Raw genomic sequence first — 19,781 nt, 5'->3', positions numbered from 1 at the left:
CACATGTGGAGCAGGATCTGCTTACCATTCCGGAGCACCTGAGATCACCCCTAGTTTTTGGTGGGGTTCGTGTTGTTTATTCTTTAGTTTTCTATGTTGTGTCATGTGTACTATTGTTTGTCTGTTTGTCTTTTTCATTTTTAGCCATGGCGTTGTCAGTTTATTTTCAATTTATGAGTTTGACTGTCCCTTTGGTATCTCGTCCCTCTTCTAAATTTTAAACATTTTAGTTTTACGTTCCTTAGTTGTAATTTTTTCAATATCTAAATTTAGTTACTGCATTAAGAATCATTTTGTTGTTAAAAACTTCTTAAAACCTTAATATTTCGGACGAAATATATATGAGAAGACCTGGATGCCTCCTTCTTTGTATGATGCCGTATGTAATGAAATCTCTGTCTGTAATATGTCCTTGTTCTCATTTTCATGGTTAATAAAAAAATGTTCAGATTTTTTGTTCACCCGACAATCAATCTATTCAATAAATGTATTTGACCTATTTCTTATAGTTTTAAAAAAAAACTTAACTATGAGAATTTAATTTTGACTAAGGTACCATGAAAATGTGGGGGAGATGATACCTGATAGACAGATAAATACACCTTACAATCATTACATAAACCTAACATATTGCTTATAGTTGAGGGGAAAAAAGATAAAAACACAACAACTTTGAGCAATGAACCGTGACAATGAGGTCAAGGACAAATAAAAACCCAGATTGAAATGAACATCTTTAATATTCCATATACATGACCAAATATAGTTTACCTTTTACATATAGAATGAGAGAAAAAAACCAGACCAAAATACAAAAACTTAACTTTAAGCACTGAACCATGAAAATGGGGTCAATGTCAGATAATACCTGCCAGTTTGAAAGATACACCTGAATACAATCATTATATAAATTATATAGTAGATCTTTTGTTAAAAGTATCTGATATGTACGGACTTGACCTTGTTCATTACATGATCAATATAATGAGGTCGATTGAGGTCAGATGAAAACTAGCTGACTGGCATAAGGATCTTGCAAGATATGAACATACTAAATAAAGCTATATATACATGTATAACTCATAATAAGAGAAAATGGCAGGTTTTCTGTCTGGCATGGTTCATCTGACATTGACCTCAATTTCATGTTTTATCTGACATTGACCTAAATTTCATGGTTCATATAAGTCAATGTAAAATTTTACTGGTCATTTGGTCCAGTAATGATCGAATATCACTGATCTGGACCAAAACAATAATTAATGAACTTTGGCTAATGCATGTCTGGAACCTTAGAAATGACTGGCAAATTTTGAGTTCTTACTACTTTCATGTTTATATCTTAAGTCAAAATCTCACCATGGGTTGTTACTCAATTCTTTTGTATACAAAAATGTTGTTGTTTAAGATATTAAATTTGTATTTTCTTTTGAATTTATTCATTGTATACCTGTATAATTCACTATTTTAAAATGCTTACTTGTTATTATACATGAAATAGTTATTTTGAATGCTAATCAGTAGCATTCAAAGACTATATTATATAACTGAGAGTGCAGTAACAAATAATTGAAATGTGCGAATTTCAATATAACTGCATGCATGCCAGATTGAAATATTACTTTAATACAATATTAGAGGTTCTCCTTAACCGGAACTAATCACAAAATTAAACTTTATCAAATGTTGACACATACAACTGCTTTGTAGGAATTTTTTTTCTGATGTGTATCCTGGTGGATTTGATTGATTTCAGACTATGACATTGAATAGCACAATTTTTAAAAAACAAAAAATACAGCAATCAGACTCTTATTCTACAGTGTTCTTCCAAGAACCTTTTATTTCATGGTAATGTGATGCTATCTGAATTGATATTCTTATAGATTGTGTTATGGGTGCGATGCTCTAGTTTTTAGAAACATGATGCCAGTGGTATTTCAAATTCCCTTTTTACCAGGATGCTATATGAAATATCTGGGGAGAACACTGAGCACTCTTATACATTCAATGTTACAAGGTAACAGTCAGCATGACAAATAATTCCTTTATCAACAAAGGCAAGTCATACTGCTAAATATATCTACAATTTATTTGGTGCAAGATTTCAGGGACAAACTGCTACATATATTTGGTTTAACCAAGGGTTGGCAAAGTATCACCCACCTGGCATTACCAGAAGTTTTTATATATAAACCTGGACATGCAGGAATCAATTTACCAACAACCTCACACACTCATGTCAACAGTGCAACCATGAGACATCTGAGATGTGGTTGAAATAAGATAGAAAGCCATAACTGTAACAGATAAATAATTTATTTATAAGACATCAATGTCTGTATATACATAAAAAAGTTTAAACATAATATCACAATCAGCTTTATTGGTACAAGACATCCACTAAATGATTGGACGAAAAGGTCACATGACATCAATGATACTGTATATAACAGCTAAAGAGAATATGTGTTTACTAAACAGAAACAGGACTTTGGCTGTGTGATATCAGTTCAAAACTGGGTTGGTTTCATGTTGTTAAATCCATTAAATATCCTTTCTAAATCGCATTTTTTTCCCCAGGAAACTGATTCTGGTTAAAAGAACACTTCTGAAATGTACAAATCCTGATCGTTTATAAATTCCCCCCATTGTTTTTTATACATGATTGTCTTAATTCAACATACAGCTTTCATATGTGGGAACCATGTATTTGATATTGATAAATGCATCTTCACCACCATGTCTCTCGAAAGCTTCTAATGTTTCCTGTATTAAATCTCCAATGTTTTCTCTTTTCTGTTGACTGTAGTCAATGCCATCTCCTGAGTTAACTAAAAATTTTAAAACAAAAGTTATTAATAGAAACCACAATAAAACAATATTAAAGACACCTAAAGAGAAAGGTTTAGCGCTTTAAAACCAGGTTTAATTCACCATTTACTACATTTGAAAATGCCTGTACCAAGTCAGGAATATGACAGTTCTTGTCCATTTGTTTTTGATGTGTTTTGTCATTTGATTTTGCCATGTGATTATGGACTTTCAGATTAGATTTTACTCTGAGTTCAGTATTTTTGTGATTTTACTTTCTTAGTACTAATAGTTTGTTTGTTTTTTTGTTTATGATAAATCAAATATATATAAGTTTTACAGACGACAACTATAATGTTCTTAAGTTTTGGTATTTGAATAATATTTTAACAACTACCAGTATTGCTCCGTCATGGTAGTCTTGGTTTTTTTTTTATGATACAGTCATGATGGTTTAATCTCCGTCTTTTTTTTAATGGGAATTTGGTTGAATATCAGACTTTTTAAATAGAAATTTTAAAAGTCCATTGCTAGATTTTTGTTTTTATAATATACCTCAATAAGTAGTTGAAGTTTTATTTAACATACACAAAGTAAAACTGCTACTGTAAAAAATAATCTTATGACTTAATGGAGAGTTTACACAGTAAATGCATGTGTTTTATGACAAAATACAAAATTAAGTATTATTTCAACACCAACAACAGTGATTTTAATCAGAAATTCAGAATCTGAATAATTCTTTTAAAATTTACTTACGGTTATAATTTTTAAAGATATTCAAAATAGGCAGGATTTGTCTGTAATAAGGCACTAATGCTTCTCCCACCATGTCTGCTGATATTACCAAGTGTTGTAATACTTTCAGTGTGGTGCACATCACTTGGATGTTTCTCATGTTCAAAGCATCTAAAAAAGAACAAAACAATGTAAATAAAAAACAAAGAAACTGAAACAATATTAAATATCTTAAATTCTAAATATGAGCTTTAATACTTTCAAATCAAATAACTTTTATTATAATATACATTGTACATATAATGTTTTCTTATATTACCATCAAGATGACATTTTCTCCTGCAACACTGAATGATGAGACCAGTTTTTTTTTGTGTGTTGCCTCTACAAAGATCAGATTAAAATCAATCTTACTGTTGTCTCACTGTATCCTGAAGATAGTATGTACAATACAATTAAGTGATATCTTAACTTTTAAGTTTTGATTCTTTGTGAAATGAGTTTGAAAAGAATAATTTTTAGTGTCCTAGCTTCCTGACACTTGACAGCAACGCATCTGTTTTTTGTAAAAAATAATTCATCTCAGTTTCTTTGTAAGAATAACCTTTTCTAATGTAGGACCTCATAATGGAAATTTTAAAAATAGATGTTGCTATTAAACAACTTACTTTTAATTGGAATGATTAACTGAGGTATGACTGGGAGAATTTTAGAACCTCCATGCTCCAGCATATCATGTACCCCTTGTCTGGCAAAGAATTCATATGGATGTGTTGTTTCACACAGACCATCAAAGAATAATGGCAGGTAATGGTGATAATCTAACTTTTCAATCTCAACCTGTAAACATAAAATGTCAATGGTTTTATGATTATAATATATTCGTTCTTAAAATATATATCACTTTAAACACATACATTATTAATATTTTGTATTATCTGTAAAGTTATTAATTCACAAATTCCTTAAACATGTACAATTATTACATTTCAAAAAACTATAAATATAAAAAAATAATGTTAATTAAATTTAAAAGACTATGATGAATTCCCTTTCAACTTGACTTCCACACATAACTATTGGATGTCAGATATTTGATACATGGACTTACTCATCTTTTTGTTTACAATTTAATGATGCTTGATTGCGGCAAACTGAAAAATTCAGCAAAATGTCTTCTACAGTCACTATTACTGATAAATTCCTCATCAGTTTAAAATATAATATTCTTTATATCGTCTTACCTTCCATGCAATTTTGTTTCCTTTTGTGTCGTGTTCCAAGGCTATTGGAAAGTCACCCCTTTCATAAAATTTTCTGAAAGCTGTTGGACCTGCAGGTCTTGGTTTGAATGCTCCTGCTGCTTGTGGTTTACCTACTTGCTCCAGGGATGGCTGCAAAAATTTAAATAATTTTAGTTTTTTTCATGCAACTCTAAAACAATATAAAGAAAAATATTTATAGCTATTCCTGAATGAAAGGAAAGAATGAGATAATAATCATAATCATTAATGACATATGAAATAATACAAGTACATTTTACAGTAACAAAATATATTCATTGGTTGTTTTGTCTCATATTTGTTATAATAGTTACAAAATGTAGGTTAGAGTTTTTCTAAGTTATGTTAGGCCAATTTAACTTTCAAAAGAAATGAATTTGTTAGAATAGTTGCAAAATGTAGTGGGTCGGATGGGGTCTAAGCATGACACAGGATTGCCGATTTTTGGTAAGCGTGACACGGGAAAGTCGCAAATTATTGTGTCGTGAAAACGGGAAATTAGGTCTAGCGGGACCCTGGAAATGACAAAACTAATGAGAATTGCTTACGTACATAGTGTAAGCGGGATACGGGAATCTGACAAAACAGTAAGCGGGATCCGGGATCAGAACCCACCAATGAGACCCCCAATGTAGGTTAGAGTTTTTCTAAGTTATGTTAGAAGGCCAATTTAACTTTCAAAAGAAATGAATGCAAAATTATTATATATCCCCTTTAATACATGTAATCAGGCTGCTGTAACCTATCATTTTCTATAAGTGGTTAAGTCATGAAAGCCAAAACATGGTGTACACACTAGAACAATATCAGATGTAGCAACTGTCTAAAATCAACCATAAATATATATTTGAAAATATATATTCTCATATCATTTACGTTTAGACCTGAACACTTGAATGATAAGCCAAGGCTTTGGTTATGTTGATATTGATTTTGTAAGACTACTGGCTCGTCTGAAAGGGAGATTTTTACTGATAACTGAGAATTATGAGTTTATGGTGAAAGGTCATTAAATCTAATTAAGTTTCATTTCATAAATCTTTGTTTTAATTTAAGGGGTAAATGTTACAATTTTATGATTAAAATATTGTTTGAGTAATGACAACCATATTATGAAAAACAAATCTATAAATAAATCACTATATAAATCAGTCATTCATAGTAATACAAGTCCACCTTTTAACTTTTTAGTGTCTTTAAAAGTGACCAAACATAGTTTGACTGTAAAGTATATTTTCTCCTCGAATACCCAGTCATAAAACTCTTAACACATAAAGAATGGTTTACCTTTGCGTTCTTCATATATGCCATTGTTGTGAAGGCATTTTTTCCTTTTACTTCTGTTGGAGGTGTCTTCTTTCCATATCCAAATGTTTTCTTGCTGTTGTCTGGTCTTGTTTCAAAAAGCGACATTTTTGTTTTTTACTTTTTTTCAGCCTGACGGCAAATTGATTACAATTAAACAAATCTATTCAGCTTTCCAAATGAAAACAAACAGGTAACAATAAAATGGAGGCTTATACAATCTGGTAGTCAGGCAACTGTCGGATACTGACCCGGATGATTGGCTTTGTCGTACTGGTTTCCATGGGGAAAGAAATATGTTTCCGCTTCCGATCATGTGCGCGCAAGTTTTTAAACTAAACTTCCGGTGTCAGAAAACATGCAGAGAACACTCACATTTTCCACTTTATGCAAACATTTCAATAGATTTTCAAGCAATTCAACCGCAACATTATCCACACTTTCCCGTACAAACAGCATATTCATTCTAGACAAAAACCATATTGACAAAGACCAAAAAGTTGCTCCAAATTGTCTACTGAAAAAAAATGGTAATAAAATTGGCGAAGTTTTTTCCTGTATACATGTATATTTAAAACAAGGACTTATATTTGATATACTTCCATGCTTTAAGGGGTACATTAGTCCAAATCATTATGATTTTTTTTAAGGCTATTTATTTGAAGTACGGTAATGTTGACCCTTGTTCAGTGGCGGATCCAGCCATTTAAAAAAGGGGGATTCCCAACCCAGGAAAAAAGGGGGGCTCCAACTATATGTTCCCATTCAAATTCATTGATCGGTAAAAGAAGGGGATTCATACCCCGGAACCCCCCTCCCCCCCTGGATCCACCAATGCTTGTTCGTCCTAAGAGTCTTTTGGCCCTATTTTCAAGAAAAAAAACAATATTGTGAACAATATCATGAATATATGTATCATGCATGTGTTAGTTAATTAAATCAAAAGATAATGTGTAATATTTCCTAAGGTTTGATCAACGTATAAAAAAATTAAGTTGGTACTATTTTAATGTAATAATGGGAGTGCAACCTAACAACATAAATTACAGGATTTATTGACCTTCAGGGTCCAACACAAAAAAAAAACTCTTCTCTTAATAAAATATTATTTTATGAAGGAATATCCAGCTTTATTTGAAATGCATTATGTGTTGATATTTTACATTAGAATATATCAAGGCTTTGATGTAATTTAATATTATCATTATACATTGTACAATGTTGTAAATGCATAAACTTGTACCACCAAAGACTTAGTGGCTTAAATACAATTAAACATCATTGTAAATACATAAAGCTTGCATAATTAAAGATACTATTTAAACTATATTTACAAATAGATCAGTTATTTTGTAGTAACAATAATGTACATTAAAAATCTAGCATGTAAAACAATTCAATTTTGTCATATTTTTGATGGAAAGAATTAAAACTGTTAGGTAATTATAATGACTTTCATATTCATTTCTGTTTGTAAAGTTTTCGCAAACGATTTGTCAGTTCCTTTGTTTATCAGTTTGTAAAGTTTTCACAAATGATATTTGTCAGTTCCTTTGTTTATCAGTTTGTTAAGTTTTAAATGTAATTTGTTAAAGTTATGAAAAATAAACACTTGCTAGTTTAATTAGCACCAATAATCAACACATCTATTTACTGAATTATTGTTCACCTAATAGTTTCTTGATTGTTCAGTTTGATTGGTTGACTGATTGATGTCTGACAGCTTAAGGAGTCATGACAATTTAAGTTTATGACAACTTTACTTTTCATTTTTCAATATTCAATATAAGTACTAACTTGTTTTGATTTCTAAAAAAGTATATGTAAAACTAACAAGACAATGGTTTTTCTGCAATAAATGTAATTATTTGTAGTACCAAATGGGAGATAACTCTTACTTCCTTTTAAAAAATGTTGTATTACAGAAAAGAGTAATATTAAAGATTTATGTAATATTACATTTTAATGTAATATTACAGTTTCAGTAATTGCCTGGACTGACTAATGATGAAAATCAGACTAAAAAATAAATAACACATTTTCAATTTTACCAGTACTTGTATGAATTAAGTATGAAGGTACAAAAATGTATAAATCATTGCAATGCACATGATACAAGAGACCACTTAGTTGGATGTCCCACACTAAAAAATTCTGGGGATAACACTGACTTTTATAGAATTTTTCTTGCCTAATCACAATATGCATTCTAATTTTCCTGAAGCACAACATTTGCTTTGCAATATCTATTAAAAAAAGGGAATGGGAGGTTTAATTTACCCTTGTATCTCTATCATGTCTTTATTATACCCCACGCAACGAAGTTGCGGAGGGTATAATGTTTTTGACCCGTCCGTCCGTTAGTCCTGTTTCTTGTCATCGCAACTCCTCTCAAACCACACAACAGAATTTCACGAAACCTTTTCAGATAATAAGGACATACTATGTAGTTGTGCATACCGACGGGAAATTGCGATTCAATTTTTTTTCTAGGAGTTACGCCCCTTTGAACTTATTTACTTTAATGTACTACTGCAACAGTTTGTCATCGCAACTTCTCTCAAACCACACAACAGAATTTCATGAAACTTTGTAGATAATAAGGACATACTATGTAGATGTGCATATCAACAGGAAATTACGGTTCAATTTTTTTTCTAGGAGTTATGCCCCTTTGAACTTATTTGCCTCAATGTACTTCTGCAACAGTTTGTCATTTCAACTCCTCTGAAAACACACAACAGAATTTCATGAAATTTTGTAGATAATAAGGACATACTATGTATATTGACAGGAAATTATTATTCAATATTTTTTCTTATACTTATTTAATTTCTTCAATGACAATGTGGGGACGTGGGGTATGTGAGCGTGCTCACTAAGGTTCTTTAATTCTGTTTGTTTAAATTATTGATGGTAAATCATTGCAATAATCATGATAATTGTTAATATATTTGATGTAATTTTTTAGCTCAGTTTTGAGTGCTGCAATTAGCAATATTATATGCTTTCTTTCTTATTACTTTCTTAAAGTAATATTGTATCACAGATTTTTTGTATGTCATATGCATTGAAAGTTACATAGGATCAAAATTCTGTTTTTATGCCCCCACCTGCTAAGGGTCATTATGATTTCGGGTCAGTGCATTCTTTTGTCTGTTTGTTCATCTGTCTGCCTGTCCTGCTTCAGCTTTAAGTTTTTGGTCAAGGTAGTATTTGATGAAGTTTAAGTTCAATCAACTTGAAATTAGTACACATGTTCCGCTATGATCTTATTGATTTTAATGCCAAATTAAAGTTTTTACCCCAATTTCACTGTCCACTGAACATAGGAAATAATAGTGCGAGGGGTACAGCTGTGCACAATTCTCAAATTTTATTTACAATGGACACATTCTTGTTTAATAATTTTTTAGTCAGATTTGGATGCATTTTTTTTTGTTGAAAAATTCTGCTGTGGGATTACATTTACCTATATTTTGTAGTTCTTTTTATTTTCAATATATAAGGAGCTGTTTACCACAAATACCTATATATGTAAAGCCTGTTTGCATTCTGACTGTTGAAATATGCTTTAATATTGAATTATTACATCATAATACATGTATCAACTAATGAACATATACTTTTCAGGTGGACAAATTAAATCTCAAGTTAGATGTTATGCAAGGAAAAGGGAGGTCTTTAATTTTGACTTTTCAGGTAACTATGATATATTATTACATAAGTTACATGTAATTTAAAAATATATCGTTACCATATACACAGTCAATTTAAAACTATAGTGTTACCATTTGCACAGTCAATTAAAATATATCCCCACTCATATACATGTACAGAGTTAATTTCAAACTATCATGAAGCTTTAGGTAACCCATAACTATAGACATTTGTTTGCATTGCACTTACATGGATCAAACAAAGTACCATTCTACTTTCTGTCCTGATATTTTGATATGTACAATGTTGATCAATAACCAATCAAATTTCTGTTTTCAAATTTTGAAGCGCTGTATCTGAATTAGCAACAAAACAATAGGATCCCCAAAACATGGAAAAGGTCAATTATACAGATATTAAAAGAGAGCAGTGGGCCAGTGTCCGATCCTTTTAATTGCAGTGGGCCAGTGTCCGATCCTTTTAAGTGCAGTTTGGACACATGATCTCATTTCAATCCTATAATTCTTAGACCAACAGAAGTAAAATGGTTGAGTTGTCTTAACACATTTGGTTTGAAATAAGGTATGAAGTCTGTGAATAATGTGATCTATCACAAAACTGTACTGTGTGTTATTTTACGCTTTTATTATGGTTGTTGTTTCTCTATATATCTTATTAAATTGTTAATCGAAAGTTATAATTCTCTTTTAATGTAGGTGATTTGGTAAAGGAAACAGATAAAGTTAACAAAGAGGAATTATTTTTCCCATTCAAAGAAATAGGAGGTTTAGAAGAGTAAGTGCATGATATGTTAATCAATAGACAGTCAGAGGTTGGGTTTGACTGGAAAACAGTCAAGAGAAAAAGTCTCAGATAAAATATATTTGTTCAATAATTAAAGATAGACATACACTGTAGCTCATCACTTTTGCACTGTACTTGTATTACTTCATCAAATAATAATGTCGTATCTTCCATATTTAGTAATCTTTGTTTTAAAAACATCAGAGTTTAAAGGGAAAGTAAATCCTAATTTCTTTCACTCTTTAATGTCTATTAGCGCAATCATTAGATGATTGGTAGTTATTTTTGAATTTCTATAAAAATATCGAAACTAAACATTCATATGATTGTTTAGCCCTGGCCTCTAGGCGAAGAGAGCATTAAGGGTTACCCTTGTAAATCTGTCTTCAAATTTGTTTCCATTCTCTAATTTTAGTTTGCCTCGACTAAATGTTATAAAACTTTAATACCTTATAACACAGATCAAGTTCAAATTTGAGTGGCATCATCTTTTCAGTTCATTTATAGTGATGTCCCTTTATAAAGTTAAATGCATTTTTTAAAGTTTATTATCCACAAGAATTAGCCATCAATATGTAATTTCAATTGGGAGATAATCTGCAATCATCAAATCTCCCTTTTTTTGGATAAATTGATCTTATCTCCCTTTAAAACTTCATGAAAACATATTATTTAAGCTTAAAAGTACATTTCCCAAGTATTATAGATATGAATTTGAAAGAAAGTTCTGTAGCATGCATATAGAACACCATTTAAAAAGAAATAATTCAAAAACTGTGTTTGGAAATGTTTTTAAAAATTAAAAAATTAATACCTACATCACCTTTCGTATAACTCCTTACTGATAGCATCCTTGAATATATATATATCCTGGAGAAACCATAAAAATTTTGTTGCAAAAAGAAAGAAAACCTGTGCAGGACAGGTACCTTACAAATATTAAAAAAATCAGGAATCTCTAAGAATTCCATTGGTTAAAGACCTTGTACTACAGATTAAAAAAATTCCATAGATTATTATAATAAGTAGTAGCAACTATCAATTCTGCAATTGTATTTCAAGTTATTTCAAACTTGTACAACAATGTTGTATATCGTCGCTGTTATGCAAAAACCTCGTATCTCAATTTTTTGCGGAAATCTTTTTATTGATTATTTAGAATTAAATATGCATGTTCCACTGTATGCGAAAATATCTGATCTTCTGACCAATCATTAACCTGAATTCTGACATGTGACGAAAAAGTGTAGTCGGATTGGTGAGACATTTTGTTGTTCGAAAATATCGTATCTCAAAAGAAAAACACACGGCACGGCAGCTGACATCATAACAGCTACAGTTTAATCAATTTTAAGTTCTCAAAGCTAATAAAGTTTAGAAATAATGTGAAAAGCTTTCAAAATACAATATAGGTGCAGACATTTTTGCTCGTCTTGGTAATTGATTGGTTAGAAGATCAGATATTTTCGCATACAGTGGAACATACACATTTAATTCTAAATAATCGATAAAAAGATTTCAGTTTTTACTGCCTGGTGTAAAATAATCAAAACCTTAGATACGAGGTTTTTGTATAACAGCGACGATATGTTAATTGGACTATAAACTAGATATAAATGTGGATTAAGGAATAAATGTATTTTCCTGGATATCTCATTTATTGGTTTTGCAAATTAGGAGATAACTGTATTGTATTTTAAGCTCCAACGACATCAATTGGGGATTTGATGGTCGCAAATTAAGTTTACTAGCGCACGTTAGCGGAGACAGTAAACAGGTATTTGCGACCATCAAATCCCCAATTGATGCTGTCGGAGCTTGAAATACAATATTGTTATCTCCATTCTAATGAAAATGACAGAAAACAACGTTAAAATATGTATTTAAAATCTGTTATGTGCCGTCTGCGCTTGCGCGTAAGTCCCATAGCATCAATTGTCAATTGATGCCATGTAAATAGGTGACTTTATCCAATCAAAATGAACGTTACAAACGTTGTTGCATTAGAATGTTTATTTACAGATCTATAGTCAATTAATTTTTGTTGGAAAATTATAATTTTGTGGTTTCCCTTCACAAAGGAAAGGAATAAAAATTGTTAACACACTAATCATACCAAATCCACAGTGTGTACTTGTTTATATTTACAGTGTAGATGATACTGTTAATGTTTATATTTACAGTGTAGATGATACTGTTAAAAGACTGCTCAGTTTGGAGTTCTGTGACTCAGTAAGTAAAATAATGTTAATTTAAACCATAAAAAAAAATCAAATAATTCAGTGGATCAAAGTTTTTGTTACTTCTTAAACTGAATCAATTTCAAACCCCCCTTTTGATCATAAAGGTAGTACTTTTATTACTTGACAACCAAATTGACTTTCCCTTATTAAGTAGGATTCTTTTTGAGAATTTCAAATAAATCAGCAAATATATGTTTTAGGGATCTGTTCAAACTATAGCAAAGATTAACATAAGAATCAAAATTTCGGAGGACAAGGCTGCAAAGACCAAGACATTAGAACAGTAAATCTTGTTGTAATAGTAACTGACAATAGTGTACACATAATGATATATCATCTATTCAGTTCCTATTTCAAGCTTCATCTTTAACAAGTATACATCTTGTATTAGAAAATGGGTGCTGGTTAGTTTTCTTATCCGAATGTTATTACTTTGTAAAAAAGTATAGCTAACTCTAAAGGACGGGTACCACTGTAAGTGAAAAAGAACCTTATCAAATATTCAAGTTACTTGTTAGTTATTGGAATCCACATGTTTTGACCCAATTCCTCCAATATGGGCTTCAATGTCTTAAGTTATAAAAGGCAAAAGATTTAAAAAATGTAGAAACATGTCTGGCTGGTGGTATTTTTTGAAATGCAGGTTTGTCAAAATATTAATTGGGCTTGGGGTGATCTGTATTAATGTTAAATATTATAGGGCATTTATAAATGGTTAAAGAATTTTATGCATCAATCATTTATTTTTAATGTTTTATGAAAAGAGCATTTACTTTTAATTATTATATTTTCTCACTTTCAACACTTGTTTCCAGCAAATAACCCGTACAGGGCCCCATTACTGCTTTGCAGATACGAAACTAACGAGGTGTTTCTTCACTGTCCAACTGCATATCAAAGGCAATTCATTACACATCTATTGTTAAAATAATTATAAACTGTGAATTATTGTTTAAAAGTTTATTTTAATCAAAGCATAACAATGTACATTGTACATATGGGTCATAGAAACAAATCTATTTTTAGAACAGTTTATTTTCGTATCCCAGGTAAAGGATAGTCGGAACGCAAATAAACTAAACTAAAACAAAATGTGTTTATAATCTTTATTTAAAGAAACAAAATAAAATAACACATATGACACTAGACAGATAATTTTTATTAGAATAAATCAACATTCATTGTTGTATATGGATTACAGATGTTCATCTTTCTTCATGGATTTATTTTACTGATCTGTTCTATCGATGTTATTTGACTCTGTCATTTGGCATTTTGGATATAAGCATACTCCGCTTTATTGCATAGTTTTGTCTGACAAATAGGCTATGCAAATAACCGGAATCTACTGTAATAACTCAAAACTAAAATAAGGAATCCTGAAGAAGGATTGAATTGTCCTGTATTGTATTCAAGTGAAGCTGAGTATTAGTAATACAAGCTCAGTATGAAGAAAATTGAACCATTTAGGCAAACCCTGTTATTGTCTAGACAAGCAGTGGAGGTTGTGGTGGCTGTAAAATTAACACAGACATAGATTTAAACTGATTATTTTATTCAGTATAAAAAAAGAGATGTGGTATGATTGCCAATGAGACAAGTATCCACCAAAATTCAACTGAATTAAATATAACCAATTATAGCACCACACTGCCTTCAACAATGAGAAAAACCTGTATGGTATGGTTGACTATATAAGACCCAGACATGAAAAATGTGAAACAATTCAATTCAATTGAGTTAACTAACAGCCCAATTTATAACAAAACAATTTACAAACAAAAATATGACATACATGAACCAACCACAACCACTGAACTACAGGCTCCTGACTTGGGACAGGCACATAAAGAATGAGGCAGGGTTAAACATGTTTGTGAGCCCTCAACTCTCCCCTAATCTGGGACAGTGATGTAAGAGTAAAACATAAGAACAAAGTTTTGAAGTTAATGTAACAGTAGTTACCATTGATGAGTTATCGATGCAATCTCTAAGGTAGCGTTTCTGCTAAGATATGAAAAATGTGTGACTATTTTTATATAAAAGGTTAAATTAAATGTTTAAAAGTAAATATGGCAGGTTATTTTGTAATCATAAAGGAACTTGTATCTGTATCAGATTATAATTGCTTTTTGTTACAGAAAGAACGTTCATTTCACAAAGAATATGAATGTATGAAAAAGATTGATGAGTTATTTGGTCATAATGCTGAACTGGAGAGGAAAAGTAAGTACGGTAACAAAATTGGACACAGTTCATTTTACTTTTATTTTATAATTTTTATATTGCACCCAGTAAGGTAGTCTTTAAGTGATGGGAGTGTAAAGGATATTTTGGGAATTATATACGTTTTAAAAAAAATGTTTTTGATACTGCATGACCAAATTGACTTTTTCACAATTTTTTGTAAAATCTATCAGCTGAATTTTATCATAAATGAGTTATGCCAAGATATTCACTTGACATTTTTTCCCCCGCTAGGCATTAAATGTACCCTAACTTTAGTTTGCCTAAACAAAATGTTATAAAACTTATACACAATACTTAAAATCAAAACACAGATAAGTATGAAAAATATTTTCTGAGAAAAATTAATAAAGAAGCAGAAATGGAAGATTCCAAAGAACATTGATGAGCAGAATCCATTCCTTATAGTATGATAAAACAAAACTATTGGCCTTATTTAAGGGCTATTCTAGGTAAATATATATGAAGGGTTTGGGGATTAGAAAACAATTAAATTATTTGTGGATAGGTGGGAGCAAGTCATAAAGTTCAAATTGTGTGGTTACATTTGCAACAACAAAAAATTCAATTGTCAAGCGTCTGGCAATGACCATAAAAAAAAGAGTGCCTTCCAACCTTTGTGACAGGCATGTATAGAATGTGGCAGGGAAAACAATCAATTTAAAAGCTTGATTCCTCAAATCAGTACATGTACTATTATAAAAAGTACAATTTTAAACAAAATTTAAACAAAATGAATACCATTAAGACACAAAAGTACTGGCCTTAGAGAACTCAGATACTGAAAGCTAGTTCAAAACCCAATTTCATCTAATAAATAGACCAAAGCTTCTCAAAACAAAATTATCAATCCACACATATCAAATGTGATAATGTCTGAATAGCAATACTTAAAGTATTTGTTTTGTATTTAGACCTTTTAACAATTGATTAAAGTCTTAACATGTTTTGATTTTCATTGCAGTTGTCAAATTTACTATTTCCATAAGAAAGATGGTACCTTATTGCCTAGAAAGAACAGGAGTAAGTTTCAAAATTGTAATTAATGTACTGCATGTTCCAGATCATATTCACACAAGTAAATGTGTATGATGGGATCATACATAGTCTGATACAGAGATGAGACCTTACATATAAAAACACTGTGCATAAATCTCAAAAAATTAAAACAAGATTCCCATGTAAATGAAGAAAAGCAGTTGAAGTAGAATATTTTCCTCATACTTTCCAGCTAACCTTGCCCAGTGTTTTCTTTGACTGGGCCAAGATACATTAAACTAGGTCACAATTATCCATACAGAATCTTTTGAGAGGATTTATGTCTATTATGCCTTCTGACCTACTAACATAGCTGCTGTTACTATGAATATAACAGTGCTCAAATGATATCATTGTCTATTACTGGTATTCTGAAGTTTACCAATTATAAACTAGAGGCTCTAAAGAGCCTGTGTCGCTCACCTTGGTCTATGTGAATATTAAACAAAGGAAGCAGATTGAAAATTGACTACAAAGGTCAATAACTCCTACAGGGGTCAATTGACCATTTCGTTCATGTTGACTTATTTGTAGATCTTACTTTGCTGAACATTATTGCTGTTTACAGTTTACCTATATCTATAATAATATTCAATATAATAACCAAAAACAGCAAAATTTCCTTAAAATTACCAATTCAGGGGCCGCAACCCAAAAACAGGTTGTCCAATTCATCTGAAAATTTCAGGGCAGATAGATCTTGACCTGATTAACAATTTTACTTCATGTCAGATTTTCTCTAAATTATTTGGTTTTTGAGTTATAAGCCAAAAACTGCATTTTACCCCTATATTCTATTTTTAGCCGTGGCGGCCATCTTGGTTTGATGGCCAGGTCACCGGACACATTTTTTAAACAAGAAACCCCAAAGATGATTGTGGCCAAGTTTGGATCAATTTGGCACAGCAGTTTCAGAGAAGAAGATTTTAGTAAAAGATATATAAAATTTACGAAAAATGGTTAAAAAATTGACTTTAAAGGGCAATAACTCCTAAAGAGGTCAACTGACCATTTTGGTCATGTTGACTTATTTGTAAATCTGACCTTGCTGAACATAATTGCTGTTTACAGTTTACCTATATCTATAATAATATTCAATATAATAACCAAAAACAGCAAAATTTCCTTAAAATTACCAATTCAGGGGCCGCAACCCAAAAACAGGTTGTCCAATTCATCTGAAAATTTCAGGGCAGATACATCTTCACCTGATTAACAATTTTACCCATGTCAGATTTGCTCTAAATGCTTTGGTTTTTGAGTTATAAGCCAAAAACTGCATTTTACCCCTATGTTCTATTTATAGCCATGGAGGTCATCTTGGTTAGTTGGCGGGGTCACCGGACACAATTTTTAAACTAGATACCCCAATGATGATTGTGGCCAAGTTTCAAATAATTTGGCCCAGCAGTTTCAGAGGAGAAGATTTTTCTAAAAGATTACTAAGATTTACGAAAAATGGTTAAAAATTGACTATAAAGGGCAATAACTCCTAAAGTGGTCAACTGATCATTTTGGTCATGTTGACTTATTTGTAGATCTTACTTTGCTGAACATTATTGCTTTTTACAGTTTATCTCTATCTGAAATAATATTCAAGATAATAACCAAAAACAACAAAATTTCCTTAAAATTACCAATTCAGGGGCAGCAACCTAACAACGGAATGTCAGATTCATCTGAAAATTTCAGGGCAGATAGATCTTAACCTGATTAACAATATTACCCCATGTCAGATTTGCCCTAAATGCTTTGGTTTTTGAGTTATAAGCCAAAAACTGCATTTTACCCCTATGTTCTATTTATAGCCATGGCGGCCATCTTGGTTAGTTGGCGGGGTCACCGGACACAATTTTTAAACTAGATACCCCAATGATGATTGTGGCCAAGTTTCAAATAATTTGGCCCAGCAGTTTCAGAGGAGAAGATTTTTCTAAAAGTTAACGCCGGACGCAGGACGACGACGGACGACGACGACGACGGACGCCGGACGCCAAGTGATGAGAAAAGCTCACTTGGCCCTTTGGGCCAGGTGAGCTAATAAATGAAATGATTTTGAAATGGTCCTTTCAGAATATATACCAATATATCTGGTGTCCAGGCCACTGTTACTAAAACAGAAAGTTATGTACAAAAAATAAAATCAATACATGTATAACTTGAATAGAAAATAAATTGGTAAAAATGTTTTGATATTTAATCATGCTTATATAACTAGAAATTTAATTCATTTTATATTTGGAATAACAAGGGAAGAGGAATTTTCATATTAGTTCGAACACAAACAGTTGTAGCTATGTGTATGGCTCACACCACAAAATTTTATTCCCAATGAAAAACAGAAATTTTTGAAGAAGATTTGTAACATGTTAAAAAGGCAAACTATTGCAATAGAGAAATATGACTTCCTCTACTTTAAGGAGAAATAATCACTAAAACCAGCAATTGGAGAAATTAACATGATTAAGAAGAAAAAAAGAGTAAGAAAAAATCTGAAAAGCAAATCATGTTCCTGGCTTCGTGCAGACCTATTCAGAGCAATATGATTTACTTATTAAATGGCAAAACCATACTTGTAATTCTAATGTGCTATTGTTTACTTTCAGGATAAGAAAAATAAATCAGTACTGAATGAGAGTATTGCAAAGAGAAAGAAATTTTTAAAAGAATTAAGAGCTGAAGATTATGAACGATTTATTTGGTTGCTAAAAGAATTGAAAATAAGATATATACCAGCAAAGAAAACAGTGCGTGTTAGCAAAAGACAGAATAGAATAAATGAAAATAAGACCATTTCAGATGATATAAGGAATAAAAAAGAAGAAGAATTACGCCTAGTACTTGAACGTGAAAAGGAAGAGTACTTGATGAATAAAGAGAAGATTCTGGAAGATATAGAGAAAGAAATTGAGGAATACGGTTTAGATAAAGAAGAAATTTTGAAAAATGTTGAAAATATTCATGTTGCCAGGGAAACACCCCCTGAACCAGTTAGAACAGGTTTTGCTAGCTTGAAAGATTGGTCATATCCAAAGGTCCCACCAAGATTTTTCAAATTAGAATAATAAAAGTTTTTTGATTGTTATTATTTTTGATGCATATTCCTGAAATTTGATGACATAAGCTTTATGTCCAAAATAAACGTTCATCATCTTAGAATAATATTTTGCAATAAAAGAGGGATAGTAATGCATTGTCTTGGATTGTAAAAATTATTGGTAGTAGGCTTTGAAACAAGTAAAATACAAAGCCTACTTAACATTACTATCCTGAATCGTGTTGACTACAAAAAAAAAGGACAATCAAAGATCTTAATTATATTTATGGGAAAATGACGCACTGTTATATAGAACATTCTGAATGAAATAAAGCAGTTTATCACCAAGCCTCTGTAAAAGCTTTCTATACAAACCAATATATTGATTTTTGCATTTGAATATTTAAAATTGTCCTTAGAATGTCAATTTTGGAATTTCCCAGTTTTACCAAATCCTGCTTTACAAAAATAAGATGTGGTATGATTACCAATGAGACAACCTTCTGCATGGAATGAAATGAAGAAGAATTTAACTATTGGCTATTGTATATATTACTATATGACTGAATCTAAGGCTGGAATTAACTTGCTAGATTCCTTCATACCAAGAAA

General features: G+C 31.1%; 2 protein-coding genes across 2 annotated transcripts; one reads left to right on the top strand and one right to left on the bottom strand.

The window, feature by feature from the left end:
- Positions 1 to 2,301: 2,301 nt before the first annotated feature.
- LOC143049992 (parkin coregulated gene protein homolog) lies at positions 2,302 to 6,412 on the bottom strand. Its single transcript, XM_076223772.1, has 5 exons — positions 6,123 to 6,412; positions 4,797 to 4,946; positions 4,221 to 4,392; positions 3,574 to 3,723; positions 2,302 to 2,834 (listed from the first exon to the last, which is right to left on the bottom strand). The coding sequence occupies exons 1-5, from the start codon at positions 6,246 to 6,248 to the stop codon at positions 2,674 to 2,676; spliced, it is 759 nt and encodes a 252-aa protein (XP_076079887.1). The 5' UTR covers positions 6,249 to 6,412; the 3' UTR covers positions 2,302 to 2,673.
- A 51-nt stretch (positions 6,413 to 6,463) lies between these two features.
- LOC143049990 (uncharacterized) lies at positions 6,464 to 19,217 on the top strand. Its single transcript, XM_076223771.1, has 7 exons — positions 6,464 to 6,670; positions 9,774 to 9,842; positions 10,517 to 10,595; positions 12,788 to 12,836; positions 14,989 to 15,073; positions 16,059 to 16,117; positions 18,739 to 19,217. The coding sequence occupies exons 1-7, from the start codon at positions 6,499 to 6,501 to the stop codon at positions 19,195 to 19,197; spliced, it is 972 nt and encodes a 323-aa protein (XP_076079886.1). The 5' UTR covers positions 6,464 to 6,498; the 3' UTR covers positions 19,198 to 19,217.
- Positions 19,218 to 19,781: the final 564 nt, after the last annotated feature.

Source organism: Mytilus galloprovincialis, chromosome 10, assembly GCF_965363235.1.
Source record: "Mytilus galloprovincialis chromosome 10, xbMytGall1.hap1.1, whole genome shotgun sequence".
NCBI classification, from domain to species: Eukaryota; Metazoa; Mollusca; class Bivalvia; order Mytilida; family Mytilidae; genus Mytilus; species Mytilus galloprovincialis.
Note: the sequence above shows the minus strand (reverse complement) of the source record. Positions and strands in the feature narration are given on the sequence as shown.

Coding starts and splice junctions, on each gene's coding strand:
- LOC143049992 (XM_076223772.1), bottom strand. CDS start 6,248: ATGTCGCTTTTTGAAACAAGACCAGACAACAGCAAGAAAACATTTGGA. Junction 4,393..4,796: donor GAAACAAAATTGCATGGAAG/GTAAGACGATAT, acceptor TTATGTTTACAG/GTTGAGATTGAAAAGTTAGA. Junction 2,835..3,573: donor TATCTTTAAAAATTATAACC/GTAAGTAAATTT, acceptor TAAAATTTTTAG/TTAACTCAGGAGATGGCATT.
- LOC143049990 (XM_076223771.1), top strand. CDS start 6,499: ATGCAGAGAACACTCACATTTTCCACTTTATGCAAACATTTCAATAGA. Junction 10,596..12,787: donor GAAATAGGAGGTTTAGAAGA/GTAAGTGCATGA, acceptor TTATATTTACAG/TGTAGATGATACTGTTAAAA. Junction 15,074..16,058: donor TGCTGAACTGGAGAGGAAAA/GTAAGTACGGTA, acceptor TTTTCATTGCAG/TTGTCAAATTTACTATTTCC.